General features: G+C 40.5%; 1 protein-coding gene across 11 annotated transcripts in view; it reads right to left on the bottom strand.

Annotated features, from left to right (window-relative positions):
* Positions 1-21,642, bottom strand: part of GPATCH2L (G-patch domain containing 2 like) — a 59,947-nt gene that overhangs the window by 23,377 nt on the left and 14,928 nt on the right. For 4 of the 11 annotated variants that reach the window (NM_001435194.1, XM_010809636.4, XM_059890316.1 and 1 more), the window contains exons 3-8: positions 18,639-18,703; positions 13,038-13,214; positions 10,999-11,078; positions 8,238-8,305; positions 7,018-7,072; positions 5,043-5,128 (exon numbers count right to left, since the gene is read on the bottom strand). In NM_001435194.1, the coding sequence (NP_001422123.1) occupies positions 5,043-5,128; positions 7,018-7,072; positions 8,238-8,305; positions 10,999-11,078; positions 13,038-13,214; positions 18,639-18,703 (531 nt within the window). Of the gene's footprint in view, positions 1-5,040; positions 5,129-5,479; positions 5,556-7,017; positions 7,073-7,117; positions 7,158-8,237; positions 8,306-10,998; positions 11,079-13,037; positions 13,215-18,638; positions 18,704-21,642 lie in introns of those variants that run through there. The other 7 variants (XM_059890310.1, XM_059890312.1, XM_059890313.1 and 4 more) reach the window with 4 other exon arrangements.

Below are 21,642 nucleotides of genomic sequence, written 5' to 3'. Positions count from 1 at the left end.
GTGCACCACAGCATCCCCAGCAGAGAGAGGACTAATAAAAGGTTCTTTCCCCTAAGCCCCGAGGTAAAACCTGAGGCTGTTTACTATGGCTCCAAAGGTCAAAATTAATAGCATGAATTGAGTCTTCTTTTTGCTCTTTGAAACTCCTTGTCAAGTGGCACAGCCAGCTGGGCACACAACTCTGATATGCAGATCATAGCGTTTGTGAACAGATAAAATGAATTACAATGAGTGCAGACTATCATATTTCAACTAACAGGAAGGTCTCTCTCTCTTTCACCCAAGCACTGTCCAAATGCCTTCTCTTATAGTCCACTTGGGGTCATTTTAAACACCTCAAGAATCTATACTAAATATTCATTAGCAAATGACTCTGGAAGCCAACTCAAGGTTTGTAAAACTGCAGTTATCCTTAGAACAGGGTAGTGTAGTTAACTATATAACAAAAATAAGTATTAGCTACCAGTATGCTAAATATTCAAGTATATTATTTCATTTTGATCCCGACCAGCCCCCAAAATATTGATATTTTCATTTTCAAGGTGAGGAAATTGAAGTATGGGGAGGTTAATTCTTTTGCCCAGGTAAAAGCCAAGACTCCTATCTGAGTCTGCCTCAAACTAATATGAGATTAAAAACTTAAAAGAAAGAATAAAAGAAATGGTGATACACTACAAAGTGATCACCCAAAATAGAGGAAAGATCAGGAAAGTCAAAGAAACTCAAAACTGCCTCAAGATATTCAAAAACTACAACCGGCGACTTGTGCATCATACAAAGAGATGTAGCAATTTATAAGTTCCAGTTATGGTTCTCTAAGACAATAATGGTTTTAAAAAAAAAACTACCTTTCAATCAATAAATCTCTCATTTTGGAGAAAGCTGCCTACAGCACTAGTTCCTTATTACCATTCTGGGACTGTGTCCTTGACAGCAAAACCAGCGCTTCTACCAGAACACCAATCACACCATCTGCTGTTTGAGCAGCAGCAATTCTTAGCACCCGCCCCCGGTCTTACTACTTTAATAGCAACAGCCCAATACCAGCAACCAAAGCAACCAAACCCAAACAGCTGGCTTACGAATTTTATCTATATACACCCTGCCCACGATCCAGCTACCCACACACTCACCCATCAACTCTGCCCATTTGCCCACCACTAAGTGCTGGACCCTGCTGCTCTCCTCCTCACCTGCAGCAGTTCTCCAACGCTAAGAGAAGCCCAGCATTGTCCCTTCCGTACAGAACTGTGCTCACAACACCCAAGCACAGGACAATTATGAAATGGGCTTTCCTGTTAAGTAAATTACAAAGCATCGGTCATAAAACCATATGCATCTCGGGCAACAGTTCCCAAGCCTGGCTGCATGTTAGAGACACCTGGGAGCTCCAAAGCACTGCCAGTGCCCGGGCCTCATCCCAGGCCAATTGGATCAGGATCGTGCCAAGTGGGGACCAGCCTGGATAGACTTTTTTTTTTAAGCTTCTCAGGTGATTCAAAAGTACAGCCAGGGCTGAACACCAGAAAACTTCAGTATTTCTAGGGCAGTATTTCTGAAAACCTCTTAGCCCACAAATGAATCAGTGGTACAAAGACCACACAGGTTCGCTCTCACTGCACCCGCCATCTGGGTGGTATTAAAATGACACATTGATCACATTTCTCTTAAAATCACGTCCCCATTATGTCTTGTTTATGGCAATGGAAAGCTAACAAGAGACTACCTTGAGGTCACTCACTGCCCCCCAGCAGCCCCCAAGCCTCACTTGGAGAAGGCTCTAGCAGTGAGGAGGTGCTTGAGGAACCCTCCCTCTCTTGCAGCTGAGTGTTTGGGGGGGGAGTTGAACTGGTCCCATCCAGGCAGGAAGCAGCCTCAGCTCAGTAACCCGACAGGAGGAAACCTGCACAGTTCAGGCATGATCATCAAACTCTTTGTGCTCTTACAGGAGAGTAATTATAGGCATGTGAAAAAAGGGAAGCACTCCCCGAGGAACTCTTCCTCACATGCTTCCCAAGAGGCAGTAGGGCCATTAAAAATTCCATGATGAAGAGGAAAAACAGTCTGGGAACAGCCAGGAGGCAATACAGCAAATTAATACACCAGGCCTCCTCGGGGAAAGCTGTGATAAAACAGGAAACACTTCTCTCTTCGCAAAATAAAATTATACCGCTAATGATAACATAGTCACCACACACACACGCACAAATCGTTCTAATGATGGGTGTGAAATTCCCAATGCTGCCCAGATGCTTTGAAAGGAATCTTTACAGCAAATAAGATGAAACAAGAAAAAGACAAAATTTCCATTCGAAACAATTTTTAATGTGGTCACTCACCTGCCTCTTTCCTGCCACCACTGCTCTTTAACATCCTTCCCTAGGTGCCAGGTTTTGTTAAATGGTCCACTCTTTGCAAAGCCCACCATCCATTTCTGAATCTGATAGCACCCGTCAGCCACACTGGAGCTAGGCTGCTCCTTCTCTGCTGACCCCTTGCCAGGCAGGGACCTCGCTATTAAGGAAAACAGGGAGCCCCGTGGGAAGTGACTCATCACCCACATTTCCTAAAACCTGTGGAGGTCACTTGTGCTGACCATTTCCCACAGATCGGGGGTTCCCAAACTTTATTGCTCGTGCGCCCTCAGTAAAAAAAATCTGAACACTCCTTATATATGTAATACATACACATAAAAATATGTGCTGCTAGACTAATATATGTATAACTTAAAAAAAAATTTTAAAGCATAAGATAATAAATAAATGTAAGTTTAAAAATGTTCTTCCCGTGCCCCAAAGAACCTTCATGTTTGCAACCCCACTTTGTATCCACTGACCCAGGAATGATGCCAGGCAGGACAAGCATGAGCTGTAAGTGTCCACACTCTCTCATCCTGCTTTCAGCAATAGTCTGAAGCAATAAGCACTATTTCCACAGAGCTGAGTGCACCAGAAACACAGCCTCGGCTTCCTTATGTTTCCAAGTCTGCACGGCTTGGAAGAGAACCACAAGCACGGCCGGTAAGAGAACAAAGATAATGATGTGGATAATGAGATGCACAAAGAAACACGAAGCTCACACCCACTCCAACCAGGATGAGGCCTGAGAGGCAATAGGAGGCCTGACAAAGGCATGGATACACCAATCTCAGCACAGCTCAAGGCAGCAGAAGTCGGGGGAGGAGGACAAATAGTCCACTTTCAGTATCTGACATGACATGGTTTTACTCACAGAGTCTTCCTGAAGAGCACACGTGGACATTATTTTATTTGGTATTAAAACAAGTAGCTGGAGGGCTGCTTTCCTATGGACTGAAATTTCATCTTCCAAGACAGCCTGAGCACTACCACCTCTAAGAAAAGCTCCCTGAGCCTGAGTGAGGAGCTGCTCTTCTGAGTTGCTATCACTCTGGTGCACACAATACCTGTCATTCCTAACTGTAGTTGTCCATTTCTACACCTGACCCTCCCATGAGGATATAAGCTCCTTTAGGATAGTATTAAATATTTAAACAAAGTGCCTGGCACATAATAAAGTGTAAGGAAGTGAAAGTGTTAGTCACTCAGTTGTGACTGACTCTTTGCGACCCCAGGGACTGTAGCCCACCAGGCTCCTTTGTCTATGGGATTTTCCAGGCAAGGATACTGGAGTGGGTTGCCATTGCCTTCTCCAGGGAATCTGTCCCACCCAGGGATTGAACCCGGATCTCCTGCATTGCAGGCAGATTCTTTACCATCTGACCCACCAAGGAAGGCTTCCAAGGAAGGCTTCCCAGGAAGGCACATAGTAAGGACTCAGCAAATGAATGAATGAATGATGGCTAAATAGCATGCAACTAAGAAAAGGCCTTACAGTAGTTTACTAATATCCCCTAATTTTCCAAGCTCTTACTTAACACCATGCGTGATAGTCTCTTTTTTCAAAAGATTTTTCCTACTGAAATACTACTTTTCCAGTAGAAGGTCAGGCAGGCGGTTATAGTGCCGAGTTCATTATTATAGGCCATAGCAAATATCCTAACTATATCCATGAAAAAAATCATTTCTTTGTGCAGCCTGCCCCCCAAATCTATGAATATATCCACTTAACAATGTGTTAGGAAGAATCAAGAAAAAAAAATCATGGGAACCTTGTAAAGAAATTCTTTGTGCCACGAGAAATAATAAAAGTTCTATGGTCAGCCTATTAGCTGCTCCTCATGCACAATAACCCACTAGGGCATGCCATCATAGAAACCATATTTACTCTGCATTCACCCAACTTGAGAGAATGTATATTCAGAGGCACTGATCTCATTCTGCTATGCAAGTGCAGGATTTATCCTGACAAACTCATACTGAATGCCCCGTAAGCGCCAGACACTGTGTTAGGCGTGGGGGACGGACGTATCAGGGAACAAGACAAGGTCCCAGCGCTCTAAAGCTTATAGTCTAGTGAGAGACAAGGGGAAAAGTAAGAAGAAAAACAAAACAACAATAAAGTCATTAGAGACTGTAATTAAAGCTCTAAAGCAAAGAGAGAACGAGCGGTGAGAGGTGCAGGCAGGCACTTTTACACAGGATAGCCGGAGGGGGTCCTCCCAGAGGAGGCGGCCCCAGCTGGGGTGAGAAAGAGCCAACCACAGGAAAAGCTCTAAGACGGCAGTCCAGCAGAGGGAACACGTGTCGAAGGTTCAGCGGCAGGAAAGAGTTGTGAATCTGAAGAATAAAACAGAGCTCCCAGGCACAGCTGGATCTCTCTCTCAGTGAGGAGGAAGCAGTCTATGAAAGGAGGCTGGACAAGAAGGCAGGAGTCAGATCACAGAAGATGAGTCAGAACTTAGGGCAAAGCTGAGGTTTTAAATCATACAGTAAGCCATGGGACCACAGGAAAGATAACTTCAACACTCTGCCTCAGTTTCTGCCTCTCTAGAACAACTCCTGACCTCAAAAAGTTGTTGAGAGATCAAAGTGGACAGTATACACTAACATATTTTAATCTGAAAAGGCTTATAAAAGGACAATAGTATCATCTAGAAAAGACAGTCACTAGGACACAATTACCTGGCAGAGCAGTGCGCTGGTGAACACCTTCGGTGAGAAGCATCAGCAAGAACATCCAGGGAGTAAAGGGGAGAGAGAGGATTAAACTGCAGAATAAATGAGATTATTTCAGTAAGGCTTACATGAAACAGACCTGATCCTAAAGGGCTACCTGCTACTTGCTTACTTTTCCCCTTTGATTATTCAACTCTCCTGTCACACCACAGACACCGTTCAATCAATCTGTGCACAGTCAACAGTGTACCCACAAATGTAGCGTAACTAATCTAGCCAGCCTCAAAAACAGGCTAGTCCTTGGTAAGCAGCAATTTTTCAAAAACTTCTGATACATAATAATTACTTAAGCGGCAGAATACAGTACTTTCTAACTGACATAAAGGGAACTTATGCCTACTGATTTGCAGCCCTTGTTCCCAAGAATACTAGCATGAAATTACCTTGTCCTTATCCTGGCAGATGTTTCCAGTGAATAACTGGTTAGCACAAACCAGCAGCAGTGTAGTGGAAACAGAACTAGATTAAGAATTAGAATATCCAGCGTTTAGTTCCAGCCTGCCACTGAGTTGTCATATACTAAAAACTACAAAATCTCTTTGGGCTTTACCATCCTCATCTGTAAAACAGATGTATCACTATCTGTCTTACCTATTTCATGGGATTACTGTGAGGGCTACATAAAATATTACTTTTGGTTTAAAGTAATTTCAGTTTCTCATCTGTAAAACACCTATTCACCTCAAAAGGGGGTTGTAAGGATCAACTGGGAACTATATAAAAGTACGTCACTTTATGTTGGCTAGCCTTCTTTGGATTTTTTTCTACAGTAAATACTCCCCCCGCCCCCACATTTCAGAAATAAATATATATGAATACCAGAAGAACAGTGAATGGTGTTAATCATCTCAAAAGAACTTAAAAAGTACACAAATTAAGCAACTGTCTGTCAGAGGTTCCAGTTCCAGTGCTGTATGACTTTGGGCAATCGGTTTAAACCTCGTTTGTACATAATCCATCTCATCTGTAAATTAACAGATCTGGATGAGATGATCATCATAGGTCTCTTTGCCTTTAGATTCTGATGCAAACACAATTAATACTCTAGCGTAGCAGTTCCCAAACTGTAGTCTCTCACATTCCACCTTAATGACTATCTACCAATCACCTGCTCTACTACTTATTTCATATTTTCCTGCATATTAAGCTTTACTCAGCATTGTCATCACTATATTTCTGTGAAATAATAAGTTTGATAAAATAATTACATTTTTCTAATATAAATTATTGTAACTAAAGTAAAAACTGTGGATCCACATGCCATCTAAAATTATATAAATTCATACCAGTTAGGTCTAACACTGTTCTAGTTCATTTTGAAATAGTAACTTCAAGGCAAAAATGCCAAGTCTAAAAAGTATTACCAACTTATTAACAAGATAATAAGCAGAAAAACCAAAAAACCTATCAGTATTCGTCTATTTTACAACTAATCATCAAGATGAAACAAACTCTCTCGCAACAAAACACAAAAGGCTAGGACATTAAAGGAACACACTGAGAGCCACTGTCAGCAATTTTAAAATCAGGACCCTCATAAAGGCCTAGATATGCTGAGGGCCCCTCAGGGGTAGCCAGAGAAAAGAGTAAGAGGCTCTAAGGCCTCAACCCCATTTCAGCCAAAGCAGCTCTACCTTCCTCTGCTTCAAGTGTTTAGGATTCAACATTGCATTTCTCAGCATGGGATGCTAATACTGAACTAAAAAATAGGCAAATGAAGTTCATTCTGATTTTTTACTGCAAAGTTCAAAACCAGAATAAAAACTGGATTCCTATGAAATACGTCACACGTAATAAACGGAAGACCACAGCTGAACCTAAAAAGGTGAAGGGACTCTTGTTCCTACTAGTGGATACTAAGATACTTGTGGAAAACAGTTCTCCAAGAAAATCAGAATAACATACGGAACACGAGCCTTACCTCATGTGCACAAGCAGAAATGTGAGGAAAACCAGAAGCCAAGGCTTTATTCTTTCTAAAGAAAAGGAAATCAAATGATGACAAAGAAAAATAATCTTACCTGATTTCGTTCTCTTTTCCCAGCTGATGGTAACCAGAAACTACAGAGAGGGAGAGAATAAGAGGAAAGAAAACAATAAAAGAAGTGGTGAGTGAAGTTGCTCAGTCGTGTCCGACTCTGCGACCCCATGGACAGTAGCCAACCAGGCTCCTCTGTCCATGGGATTCTCCAGGCAAGAATACTGGAGTGGGTTGCCATTTCCTTCTCCAGGGGATCTTCCCGACCCAGGGATCGAACCCGGGTCTCCCGCACTGTAGGCAGATGCCACCAGGGAAGTCAGAGAAGTGGTACGAACATTATCAGAGACGAGAAGATAAAAAAGATATTGGATTAATGAAGTGAAGAAAAAAGAAATGAGGGGAAAAAAAGGAATCAGAGGAGAAAAGGAGACGTTAAATGTGTATGAACTTTTTTTTTTTTTTGCAGAAAATGACTCTTCAAAGTAAAAAGTCAGGATACAGAAGGCTGGACACTAAAACAACTCAAGGCGATGGTGTGAAACCAATGCACTCTCAGCTGGGCGGTGAGAACAGGATCCTAGTTCAACAAGGGCACAGACCACAGCTTGTCAATTTTATAACAAACAACCAGGCTGGAACGATACAGGATCACAATTGGACACTGACCATGACACAAACTAGAGACACCAAAGAGCCAACTGTGTTAGGGGGCAAGGCTGTCACAAGAAAAGGCAGAACGCTACACACAGGCTCTCCAGTAGCACTTATCACAGTAGTTAGAACAAAAAGGTATTTCTTTGTCTAGACGCCTAAACATGGGAAGTGCATACAGAAGAGAATACAGAAGCAATCACACATTTTGAACAAAAAAATTTTAAGAGATGGAAAAAGTGATTTAAAATACAACATTCTCATTAGAGGCTACTTTTACAATGTAGCACCTAGAGACATAAAATGCAAAGAAATAAAAACTAGTCTAGAAAGGAAAAACTAATCACTCTCATGAACTCAGCATGTTAGCCATGTTATAAAGTACCAATCTTTAAGATGACCTCATTCAGCTCTACAACAGAATTTCCAGGTTTCTTCATAAAATGTTCTTCTGCGCTCTCCTCCAAGGAACAGGCCAGGAGAGCACCGGTAAATACAGAAGCACTTACTCTTTCTGCCGAGGGTCACTAATGAGGTGGCCTATCCTCTCAGTACCCAGATTACTTATGCTGGACTCCTGAAAAGGCAAAGAAGGTAAAACAATCATTAAGTATGATCTGTCACCAAACTCACCCTTTCCCATGATTATACCAGCAACCCCAAAGCACATGTCAGATGTCAATCTTAAAATCCAATAGCAACTAGACAGCTTTTTGTGGAACTCTATTGTAAAAGTATTGCATGGTATTCTAGACTTAGTTTTCTTTAGTGCTCAGAAAAAGTCTTTTTTTTAAACTATGTATAGTATTTCAATACACCTCCTGGACTTACTAAAAAATGTCAAAATAGAAACAGTTTTTAAAAAAATCCAATAGCAGCCAATTTTTAACAGGCCAGCACACCAAATCCCTAGAGTCATTCACTTATAGCCTCAACAGCCTTCATAATGCGACATTTGTGAAGTCCTCACTAGGAACACCTAAGTATCTACTGACTAAATGTATACAGGTCAAAAGATTTTTGTAACTTACAAAAATTGTCACCCTGTATTTTGTCTGTTAAACATCATCTCCTAAAGCAAAAATACAAGTTGTATAAACTGGTTCTTAAATTAGTGGTTCTCAAGATTGTAATACAAAATCATACCCATACCACCACAAGCAATTCAGAAACTAATCTCAAAAAAACTGGAAAATGGCAGAAGGCACTCACCCTTCATTCAACTTGAGTACACTTACAGTGAGTATCTATCACAGAACTTGGGCAAGCGTACTGACAGTACATGAGCAAGAGTTACACGCGTGTGAGGACGTGTTAAGATGAAAGAGCGTAAGTCATGGGCATGAATGTCAAAAATGTCAAGCCTGTTACTCAAACACATTTGTTTCTGGGCAAACACTATTATCTGTACTCATCTGTGTGTGGATTAGCCTAAACATGAGGGTACACATTTTAGCAGAACTGACTGTAGAAAAATTAACTTGGAGGTCAGATTTTGGGTGGGAGTGGAGCTAAATGAAAAGGCTTCCCATACTGTATTCTTCCTATTTTTCACTCTTTACACCTACGCCTCTTGGTCACAGACACAACCATGGCAATGGGGCCACGAGAAAAGATAGGTGAAAAATGAGCTATTTGTTACAGCAGAAAAATTATTAACTTAAAGTGCCGTAATGTTTAAATTTACAGTTTATTACTGTGTAAATTACAAGCAGTACTTTGCGTAATTAGCAGCTCGCTGGCAGGGAGCTGTGAATGAAACTCATTATTTATGATTACAATTTAGAAAAAGAGGAGAGAGATAGGGGAGGGAGAAGAAGGGGGGCAGAACAGTGACCTCTGCTAGAAATGACAAATATCCCTTTAAGGTGATGAAGATGAATTAACCAAGTAAATATTATCCTATTCATTTGAAATCATTACAGACACATCCAACAGGCCCGGCTTTCCTTCCAGGCAAGCTAAAGGGGGTTCTCCAGGATGAAATTATTTACTTCCATGGGCGTGGAAGGCTCTTATTTTATAGGAGCTGAAACAAAATAAGGTAGGTGTTAGGGAGAACACCATGTGTCAAGCCTAACCAATAAAGAAGAAAAGTCAAACCATTGCTCTCTTCCCCACTCCCAACATCCTGGGGCCTCCCTCCACTCCATGTGTTCCTACCTGCTAGCTGTCCTGTTAGAATAAGTTCCCACAATAGAAAATGCAGCACTGTGTTGCCTATAAAATGAGTAATCCAGAAGAAAAGGTATTCTTCCAATAATCAAATATTTTTCTAATTAGAGATATGAAATAGAATTTAAAGACAGATAAAAATATGAATTCATCTCAAAATAAACAGACTCATTTCTTTTGCAGCTCCCTTAAGGCAGGAAGACTGTGGCTCTGATCACTGCATACCTGGCCGGGCACAGGGCCTGCCACACTCAGGCAGTCTAGATACTTACTGAGTGAACAAACATATTAATGCTCTAAAAATGCCTCTCCCACCCTTATTCTTTCTCCACCACAATCTTCTCTGACTGGTATTGAGCCTCAGCCTTATTTTCAATCTCAAAGCCAGAGTGAAAAATAAGTAATTAATTAAATTTAAATTGTAAAAAGATAAAAGAGAAGTAGACCTGGGTTCAATTCTCTGTGTTTTGCCACTTCTATCTGGATAACATCAGACATTCGTTAACACCTTTGAACCCATTTTCCTCATCCTTTAAAGAAAGTATCACCTTTTTAACAAGAGTTTTGGGAGGAATAAATGAACTGAGTACCTAGCAGAGTCCCTGGCGAAGGCAGAACTGAGTAAATGGTAGACAGTCCTCTCCTATGGCCAAGGAGGGACTTTTGGAATTTGATAACAGGTCTTGCTTCCCATTTTTTTTTTAATGAATTAGAATAAAAGACCAAAGTTAGAACAAAAGAAGCATTCGTGAATTCAAGAGGAGTCATAAAGAAGCCAAGAGCATTTCAACTTATACAATAATAATATAATCAAAAGAGTAGAAGGGACAGAGAGCGGGCCTCTAGGTTTACAGACCACCAACACTGTCATGACAGTGTTTGCTTTGTCAGAACTTCTGTATGAATCAAGCTTCAGCTTTCATGTATGTATCCACTCATGTCCTATATAATGTTCACTCTTGTGAACGTGCAAAATACATCTGGTTTAATTAACCCCAGGGAGTTCTTCAGCACCTTTGATTACCAATAGGATACAAATCTCTTGGGGAATAAATTATCCTCCCAGGGAGCCTAGGAAACAGTGAGAGCTATCACCTTCCCCACAAGCCTTCTTCGCCCTTTTCTGAGGCATCGAGCTGCAGCTCCAGGCAGACGATTAAAGCGAGCGTGGTACCCTAAATAAAAAAGAAGACAGACCTCAGTAACTGAATGCACAAGATTCATTAGCAGTGATATGCTTTTAGTACACAAAGGCCTTCCACCTGGGATCTTACTAGATTGATCCTTAAACCAGTATCATTAGGCTATTTGCCAAGGATTTACTATTCCTTTGTCTTTGTCACCAGTGGTATGATCTTAGGCATGTCATTTACCTGTGACCTAGGCATCCTTGTTTAAAAAGGGAACAATCGTTTGCTCAGTCCGCTTTTACAGGACTTCAAGACTCCATGAAACAGCACATGGAAGGTACTTTATAAACTGAAAACACTACACAAACATAAGGTATTATCAACAATTTCTAATTACAAATTAAACGTTAGCTATCATCTCAAAAACATTCTAACTCAGGGGCTTCCCTGGTGGCTCAGTGGTAAAAGAAATCGCTTGCTGGTGCAAGAGACACGGGTTCAATCCCTGGTCCAGGAAGATCCCATGGGCTGTGCAGCAACTGAGCCTATGTGTCACAACTACTGAACCTGAGCTCGAGAGCCCACGATCTGCAAATACTGAGCTCACGTGCCGCAAGAACTGAGGCCGGCGTGCCCTAAAGCCCATGTTCTGCAACAGGACAAGAGAAGCCACAGCAATGAGAAGTCTGTGCGCCACAATGAAGAGTAGCCCTTGCTCACCGCAACTAGAGAAAAGCCCGCACAGCAAGGAAGACCCAGCGCAGCCAAGAAATAAACAAACAAAAGTATTTAAAAAAAAATTTTTAAAGACATTCTAATTCACGAAACAGGTTAAAAAAAAATAGCATGTATAATATAATCCCATTTTTCTAATTGCAGTATATGTTCTATACACAGAGGAGACTACTGGAAGAATCCACATGAAAATATTATCAGCAACTCTGGGTGTGGGATTACAGGCCATGTAAAGTTTCTTCTTTCTAGTCTTGCTTATTTGTATGTACTTTAAGTGGTGCATAAAGAACTTTTAGAAATGGTCATTGATGTGTTTATGAAAACTATTAAGGTATCAAATGACGTGCCTCGGCCAGGCATCCTTACCAAGAACAGACTGCTTTGAGAAGGCGTTTCAATCACCCAAATTCATAATGAAACACTGCAGGACAGGAATTCACAACTCTTAGTGCAATGCTGCACCCACAGATGCTCAACATACACTTGGAAACTGGATGATTTTTGGTTTCTGGGGATCTTTTCATCACAAATTTACAGAGCTAAAAGAAACCTCTGAAACAACATTGTTCAATGTCACAATATCCTAAGTCATCACTCTGATGCCCCAAGGAAATGAAGTAACTACCAGTCATAGAGCTAGGAAGACAGCTCCAGAGAGTATTCCCACATTTCCTTCCCCTGTCCTAGGCTCCACTCATTCCACTTTGTTACATCATAGTCAGTGGAAAAGCACAGGGAAAGAATACACATTTGTGTTAAAGCCCACAATAACAGAATTACTAAAATAAAAATTTTTTTTTAATATTTTAAAATCACCCATTTAAAAATGTCATTACGCCTGTTGTTGTTATGAATGTTGTTACTGAAATCTGTTCTCTTCCAAGATCCACTACTTCAGGCTTCCACTGGGCACTCAGGAGCCCATCGGTCTCACAGGACAGGCAGCAGTGACACACTGCTGGGCTTCTTCGATCTGGCACAGATGGCAACTGCAAGCTGAAGGGATGCCCTGCTGATATAAATCCCGGGAGTCTCTGTGATCCCTGCTAATATAAATCCCAGGAGTCTCCGTGGACTGATTCAGGTAAGAATGGAGAAAACCTCAAGCTTTGAGACTGACCGTTGAACCTTCTGGACAACTCCCTGGCCTAGTTCTAAAATTCAGACAGTCAATGCATGCTTACAGGCATGAGTAGGCTGGCCATGGGCGGACTCCCCCCAGAGAGAACATAAAAGTATGAAGTATGTTTTGGTTTCCTCAGAACTCACCTCTTTGAGCTGGTCGAGAAGGTAAAAGGAATGTGGAATCGGAAAGTTTATCCAGTCCAGAATCCATTCTCTCTACCTCGGAGCAGTGGTCAGGAGCCCACTTGGGCAGCAGATTAGGGACAGTGAATCCTGGGACGCATTCTCCTTCATAGAACCAATCACTCTGCTCATCGTCCCCTAAAGGAAAGAGATTCTGTCATGGCTAGAATTTTTAACGTGCTCTAAGAGAAGCCAAGTGGGAAGATGATGTCTCAGTGATATGGGTCTGATTCTATTTTTTTAAATAAAGTCAAAGTACAAAAAAAAAACGTTTGCTACTTCTTGATCCATATTATGACAAAAACCGGGACATCAGACTAGTTCCACATAAATGTCACACTGAAACTGGGAAGCTTTTGATAGTCAAAACTAACAAAGTTACCGCTTATAAGTCCTGTCCACCTACCAGAATCCATGCTAAAAAATCTGTAAATTTGTTATCTCTTCCAAACATTACACTAACTTCAACTTATCAATTAGGCAACTAAAGCCCAGAAAAATCAAGACAGAGTTAGTAACGGTGAAGCCACAGTACGCCTGAATGACCCCAAAGCCTTTCACATAAAAAAGAACCGCCGCTCGTGCACCATTCTAAGCGGCATAGATGAACCTGGAGGTTAAACCCACAAATACTACTCAATTCGAAACTGGCTATTTTTGCAGGATTTCTTGCTGTTATTTCTTGTACTAGGTGAGTAGAGAATGTATACTCGTCCCTTGTTTCTTCCTTGATATCTCATTGATGGGACAGAAAATCATCTTGACAGTAGCAACCCAAGCTACCAGAAAAAAAACTAACCACAAAGACAAGGTAACCCCAAGGCTTGTCGAGAAGCTACACCATTTGCCCGAGGCCATACTCAATTACTGACAAAGTCAAGACTAGAACCATACAGCCAGACTCTTGGTTCAAACTTCTTTCTACCAGCTACTATAATAGCATCTCAATTTCCAGAAGAGCTTATTCCTGCCCACAAAGAGTAAGATGGATAACTTTCTGTCTGCTACCTCTCACCCTTTTCAAAACAGCAAGGATGAAGGAAATTATTACTAGAACATCTAAAGAGTTCACATTGCATTCATTCTGATGGGTACTGGATCTCAGGGAAGCTGCTCAGACCTGTTAATCACAAGAAGTATCAGATTCATGGATCACTAAGGATAACTCTTAAATCACTGCAGAGATCTTTAAAAGGAAAAAGAGGCCACTAAAGAAGCTGCTCCAAATATTCTCTTATAAAAACACAACATCAACAGCTGTCTTTCAGAACAGTGGTTCTCAACCTTTAGTGTGCTTCAGAAGGATGGGGAAGGACTACCAGAACACACACTGCTAGGCTGCACTGCCCAAACTTCTGCTTCTGGCCTAAACAGGACCAAGAACGCACATTTCTAACAAGTCCCCTGGTGAAGCTAAACTGGTCTGGAGACCACATTTGGAGAACCATTACTCTAAAAGCATCTAACCTAACCAGGTATAAGAATGAATAAAAGATAGGCATCAGAATTAACGATGATTAGTTTCACTCCAAGTCAATACAGTGATTCCTTCCTATTCATAAGCATTCCTTGGGCCCTTTATTAATTAGTATATCATAATTTTCTAATAACAAATGGCAGACTATAAGGGAATTTTTTTGTTTGTTTTGGTTCTCAAGCATTGACTCCAGATTTTCGATAATACAAGAAAGGACTCACTGAACTGGAAGGACCCTTGTGACATCATTTAGACCAGTAGTCTTCAACCCTGGTTCACTAGGATGCCTGATGCAGGAGCTCCTCAAAAGAGGGCTGCCAGAGAATAAGGGAGAGGCTGAGTGCGTCAGGCTCTGACCTCCTGCTCCTCTAGGAGCTTGCTTTAACCAGAGTGAGTTTAGTTGTTTTATAATTTGAGGTTCTGTGTACAATTTTGTTTCAGGAAGAGAAAGGAGAATTTCCCCCTTATCTGTGTTCCCCAATAATTATTAAGAGCTTATTATATGCCAGATAATGTGTTACTACTGTGGTAAAAAATAAAAAACAACAACAAAAAACTCCTGCCTCTGAAAAGCTTCCATGGAAAAGGCATGCATCTGTTACCAATAAAGTAATATGGTCAGTAAATAAAACAGTAAGTTCAGGGAAAGAAAAAGAGTTAAGGGTTCTAGGAGATGATGTGTACACTGATTGTATTAGAATCCCTTTAGGAAATATGTACATTTAAATGGGGTATTTGAGACTTCAGTGATTATTTACAAACATGTAAGCAGTATTAAGAGAAGCCAAAGGGATGCTGAAGCATCCCGGAGCCAGCAGAGCAGTGAGTCTTTACCATTCCTAGACCAGAAGAAGCAAGGGGAAATAATGCTTACCAGAACGTGGAGAACTGTGGTTATAGGAGAAGGGTCCAAACAGGGGTGGTAGCCTTCAGCAGAAGAGCACAAACAGGAGCAACCAGGAGAAGGGAGTCAGGGACGGTTCTAATCCAATGCGGTACCCTGCGTTATTGTTTCCATCTCTTCACTGCCTCCCCATAACAGAATGATACGTTCACAGCCTTTGCCCTTTGCCCTGGGATTCCACAGAGCCTACCCCTTGAGGAAGAGCACACTTTTTCATCCCACAGACATGGGGCTTACTCATCTGACTGGCTTCAGGTAGAACATTAGCAGATATGATTCAAGCAAAAGCTTTAAATATTCATATATGTTCTGGCTTGGTCACTTGGCATTCACGTCCTCTGCCCTGAGAAGTCCATGAAACGCAGAGCCATTGCTCCTTTAGCCTAGGTCCCAGAATAAGAAAAAAATGAGTAGATACAAACCTAACTTGAAGCTTGGAGACAGGCTGAGCCCAGGCAAGAGCAGCTGAACCACAGCCAAGCCCCAGCCCCACAGCAAGAAATTAATGTACTGGATTGACCACACAGTTTGTTTGAGTTTTCCCATAGCATCTTACAGCAAAACCTGAACGGACCGTGGCCAACCCAACAATAAACCACTGAAACCTAGGGCTGCTAAACAGTATTATCATAATAAAAACTTGATACAACCAATCTCATTCACCTCCCCTGCCACACACACTTCCACTGCTGCCTCCTAAACAGCCAAACCCAACCAGAAGTTGAGAGCAAAAAAACCCATGGATGTAGTCCATAAATATGCCCCAGAGGAGCAAAATGAGCACAGTCTTGGAGGATGACCAGCCATTCAAGGCAAGGTAAAGACAAGAAATTCTGAAAGAGATGGGAATACCAGACCACCTGACCTGCCTTTTGAGAAACATGTATGCAGGTCAGGAAGCAACAGTTAGAACTAGACACGAAACAACAGACTGGTTCCAAATAGGAAAAGGAGTACGTCAAGGCTGTATACTGTCACCCTGCTTATTTAACTTATATGCAGACTACATCATGAGAAACGCTGGGCTGGAAGAAGCACAAGCTGGAATCAAGATTGCCGGGAGAAATATCAATAACCTCAGATATGCAGATGACACCACCCTTATGGCAGAAAGTGAAGAGGAACTCAAAAGCCTCTTGATGAAAGTGAAAGAGGAGAGTGAAAAAGTTGGCTTAAAGCTCAACATTCAGAAAACAAAGATCATGGCATCTGGTCCCATCACTTCATGGGAATTAGCTGGGGAAACAATGCAAACAGTGTCAGACTTTATTTTTCTGGGCTCCAAAATCACTGCAGATGGTGACTGCAGCCATGAAATTAAAAGACGCTTACTCCTTGGAAGGAAAGTTATGACCAACCTAGATAGTATATTCAAAAGCAGAGACATTACTTTGCCAACAAAGGTCCGTCTTGTCAAGGCTATGGTTTTTCCAGTGGTCATGTATGGATGTGAGAGTTGGACTGTGAAGAAAGCTGAGCACCGAAGAATTTATGCTTTTGAACTGTGATGCTGGAGAAGACTCTTGAGAGTCCCTTGGACTGCAAGGAGATACAACCAGTCCATTCTAAAGGAGATCAGTCCTGGGTGTTCTTTGGAAAGAATGAGGTCGCAAAGAGTCGGACACGACTGAGCAACTGAACTGAACTAGCAATAAAAGGGAACAAATTACTCATAAATGAAAATATCACAGATAAATCTTACATACTTTAGATGAGGAGGAAAAGAAGCCAAACACAAAGAAATGAACATTCTGTAATTCCATTTATGAAGTTCTCCAACTGGCAAAACTAATCTAAAGTGGAAAATAAAATCAGAACATTAATCGCCAGGGCAGGGAATGACAAAGAAGGAACACAAAAGAAATCCCTGGATAGATAGCAATGTTCTATGAGTTGGGAGGTTACAAGACTTCATTTGTTTGTCAAAATCATGTAGCTAAGATACGCACATTTCAATTCATATAAATTATAACAAAAAAAATGATAAAAATAAAAAATGGAATGTGGGGTGGAGTGTGGGTGGAAACAAATGAAATAACAGCAGAAAGCTGGTAAGTGTTGAAACTATCTGACTGGCTCATGAGGTTCATTATTGTATTTTGTTTACTTTCCATACGATTGATATTTGTTTAGAATTAAAAACTTAATATATGTAAACAAATAAATAAATTGCCTTATACCTGACTTCTGGAAAAGATTAAAGAAAAAAGAAAACCACAATCTAAGGGAGCTATAAAAAATTCTTACTGTTACACACTTAGTGTAGCACAAAAGTGTATAGGACAAGATCAAACTACTGTTTAAATAGTAAAAAATAAAGAACTGATAATTAACACACACAAGCCTTCCTCACAAGAAGTTTCTACTAAACTTCAGAAAACAAGATCTTTTCTACTGTCTCTTCACCCAGAACACTACGATCATCTATTGTTGCTGTTTACTCACCCATCAAGTCCGACTCTTTGCAACCCCACAGACTGCAGCACGCCAGGCCTCCCTGTCCCTCCCCATCCCCTGGAGTCTGCCCAGGCTCCTGTTTATTGTATCAGTGATGCCCCCTTCATGGATCACCGCCCTGTCATGGCAAGGGGGCTTGCATAACTCAATGAAGCTGTGAGTCATGTCATGCAGGGCCACCCAAGACGTATGAGTCATAGCAGAGTTCTGACAAAACGTGATCCACTGGAGGAGAGAACAGCAAACCACCCCAGTATACTTGTCATGAGACCCTCATGAACTATATAAATGGTCACTTATAAATAAGGTTAGAAAAGTATATTCTCTCCATGTGAAAATAAGAATGTCTTACCATCCAGTAATACAATGTTACAAAATAACCTTATTGTTATTTTTTGGTTTTAATAAAAAGCAACTTTCCAAAGTTCTATCCTTGATACTGTAACACCCCTGGATCAATGATCCTCAAATTCTGAACTACCTGCATTAAAAAAAAATCACCACAGGTACTTATGGAAAATGCAGACTCCAGGGGCTAACTCCAGACCAATCTGAGGAGCTCAGGAACTTGCAGTTTTAACAGTTCCCCACATGGTTTTTATGCCCTAAAGTTTGAGAACCACTTTCACAGACAACCATCATACTCCCAGTAAGGCACTCCTAGAACCATCCAAATCCTCCCAGAAACGCTGAACCAACGTCCCAAAGCTAGGATCATGATTACCTTGCCGGCCTTCATCGTTGGTAAAGAGCCCCGTGTCGCTGCTGCTACACACACTGCTGGTTTCACTGAAAAAAAGAGTAAAACACAAGAGAACACATCAGGTCCAGTCAACACGAAGCTGTCCATTCATCTGCTGGTTTTCAAGTCGAAAGATCCCAAGTTTCCCTCATTTCATTCTAACTCATCAGAAATACAAATTTCACAGTTAAGTATAGGGGTAAATTCATTTTCCCCCAAACAAAAGAAATGTAAGAAGAGGAGAATTGTAAAACTTTTACTTATATTTTATAGTATTTTCAAAAGATTGCAAGTCACTTTGTTAGTTTACCAAGAGGAAGTTATTTATAGACGCTCACGGAAGTAAATTTCAACCTGCTTTGGTATATTAAACAACACAAATTTATCAACCAATTTTATTTTTAAATATCGTCAACTATCAGTTTCAAATGAAGCCGTGCAACTTAAAAGATAGCCAACATGTTTCAAGTTTTCCCATTTACAAAGCAGCAAACAAAAATCCAGAAAAAAAAATCAGTATGACAAAAATTATATTTTCTAAATTTAATGTCTCTTGATATCAAGTGGATACAACAAAATTCACTTTAAAAATAAGGTTAAAAATGAAAACGTAAAAACAAATTCCATTTGAATTCACCAAAATAAAAACTCTGGCTCCACAGAATGCTGTCCAAGTCAGCTTCATCCTGAGCTACTTCCAACAACTGATTCTGCCTCTTCGGATGCTGCGTTTCTCCCACCTAATCATCAAATTTGATTTATCTGGCGCAAGAAAAATTTCTCTATTCTTTATAATACTAGCCATTTCCTTGATGGGGATGTTTCCTTCCAAGCTAGTCAAGTTCGTTCACGTGCTCTAGAAGACAGAAGAAGCATCCTCACCCTGCTGCATAAAGAACAGGCTTGGCAAAACCCCAGTCTGCATTTCTGGATCCAAACTCTGAAAATATTTTGTATTTTGCAACATTTCCAAATGTCTTGCCAGCACTAAATCCTAAAAATGCCAGTTAAATTATGTAGCAGTGTTTCCTCACTTAAGCTTGTCTCTGGGTAACAGATCCAGGAAATCTGTTGCAGTGAGAGCCAATAAAACATACCTGATTTCTTTAAAGTTTCTTTCATTTTCCTCTGCATTTATAAATGGGAACATTCTCGGGTGTCATTATGAGAAATGTCTCACAAAACTTAGCACCACTGGATTCTGATGGATTTAGATTCTTCAAAGCGCTCTGCAGTTAAATCCAGAAGACATCCTCACAGGGTACTGCATTCTTCCTACTTCTGAGTTTAAGGAACGGTGCCTGCTAAATTTATGGTGCTGTTTTTGTTTTTAGCAAGTTCCTGAGAGCATTAGTGGTATACTCTAAGTCCACTGAGTCTTACTACACATCCTCTCATATCAACTATTTTATTACTATCATCTTACCTCAAAGGTAAACCATATTTTATTTATTTTTTAGCTCCTCTACATGTTAAGGAGGGCTTAAAAAGCACATCAGACCATAAAACAAACATTCTCCTCCACGACTGTGTTATATGCATTCTTGGTTAGCATATCACTGAGATGTAAGGGTCATCAAACAACAGCCTGTCAACTATTTTTGTGTAGGCTGTGAGCTAAGAATGGTTTTTACAGTTTTAAATCACCAGGTAGAGGGGCAGATCAAAAGGAGACTATTTCGTGACATACAGACATGACACAAAATTCAAATTTCGGTGTCCATAAATAGTTTTATTGGAACAAAAAGTTCCTATACAGTTTTGCTCATTCGTTGACTATTACAGATTTTGGCTTCTTTCACACTACAACTGCAGAGTTGAGGAGTTGCAATAGAGAACATATATTACCCACGAAGCCCCCAAATACTTGCTAGCTGGCTTTTTACCAAGGAAATTTGCTGTTTCCTGCTCTATGGGTGTTTCAAGTTCTACCCTGCAATGTCTATGGGCTCCTCTATTTGAATATTTCCAATTAAGAAATTAAAACTAAGGCCTTATTACAAAGTCTGTGGATTCTGCCCCCATTTATCTCCGGCCACCTGTAAGCACTACAAGATACCATGTTTCTTTCATCCTTTTTTGCATGGATTCCATTATCTCCTCAGACTCTAAATAAAGGGAGTGATCTGCTGGATCCAGGAAGGTATGGGTAACCTAAAACCTTCCTGTCTTGTATATTTTCTATTTCTGTCAACAGTATTTAAAGAGACTCACTGTTCTTGAAAGAGCTTGCACTAAACTTGTCTGTAAGTTTTCTATATATAGTTAATTAGAGTAACGGCAATGATGTCATAGAAATACCACCAGGATTTTAAGACTGTGTTCTAGGGAGATATGTATTTTCTTCATTAAGAAAATAATGTGTGCCTTACAGAACACTTATTACATAAAAGTATCATCATTCCACCAATATCTGGAAATGATTATTTCATCTGACAGCATCTTTTAATTCTATCTATGTCTCCAGAAGAACTTGCATTGTGAAAATCTAACCACATGTAAAAAAAAACTGTTTGCATAATTTACTGAGGACAAAGAAGGGAACTTCATGGCATTATCTGCACATAAACACTATGATACAGCATATAAAAATGTAGGGCTAGCTATGAAATAGAAGCAAATTTTTCCTTTTCCAATTTATAGGCCAAAGTCCGGTGGCCTTCATTCACTTCTGAATCAGAGATTACCATTTAAAAAAAAATCAGATTAGTAGGATTTTAATAATGATTCAGTCAACTGTAAAATGTTAATTCAGCTAATTAAACAGAATGTTTAATATTCTGTTAAAAATAAGCACTTATCTTCCAATAAAAACAACTGTCTTTTAGTACCTTTACAGATCACAAGGTCAAAAAGTTCAAAGGTGGTAGACTACTACACATTTTTCCTATTACAAAACCGTGAAAAGAGTTTATACCTTTTTTTGCTATGGGCAATTTTACTAGGCAAGGAAAATAGCTCTGTTCCTCATTTTTATAAGAAAAAG

The sequence above is a fragment of the Bos taurus genome, chromosome 10 (genome assembly GCF_002263795.3).
Source record: "Bos taurus isolate L1 Dominette 01449 registration number 42190680 breed Hereford chromosome 10, ARS-UCD2.0, whole genome shotgun sequence".
In the NCBI taxonomy this organism is placed as follows: Eukaryota; Metazoa; Chordata; class Mammalia; order Artiodactyla; family Bovidae; genus Bos; species Bos taurus.
Note: the sequence above shows the minus strand (reverse complement) of the source record. Positions and strands in the feature narration are given on the sequence as shown.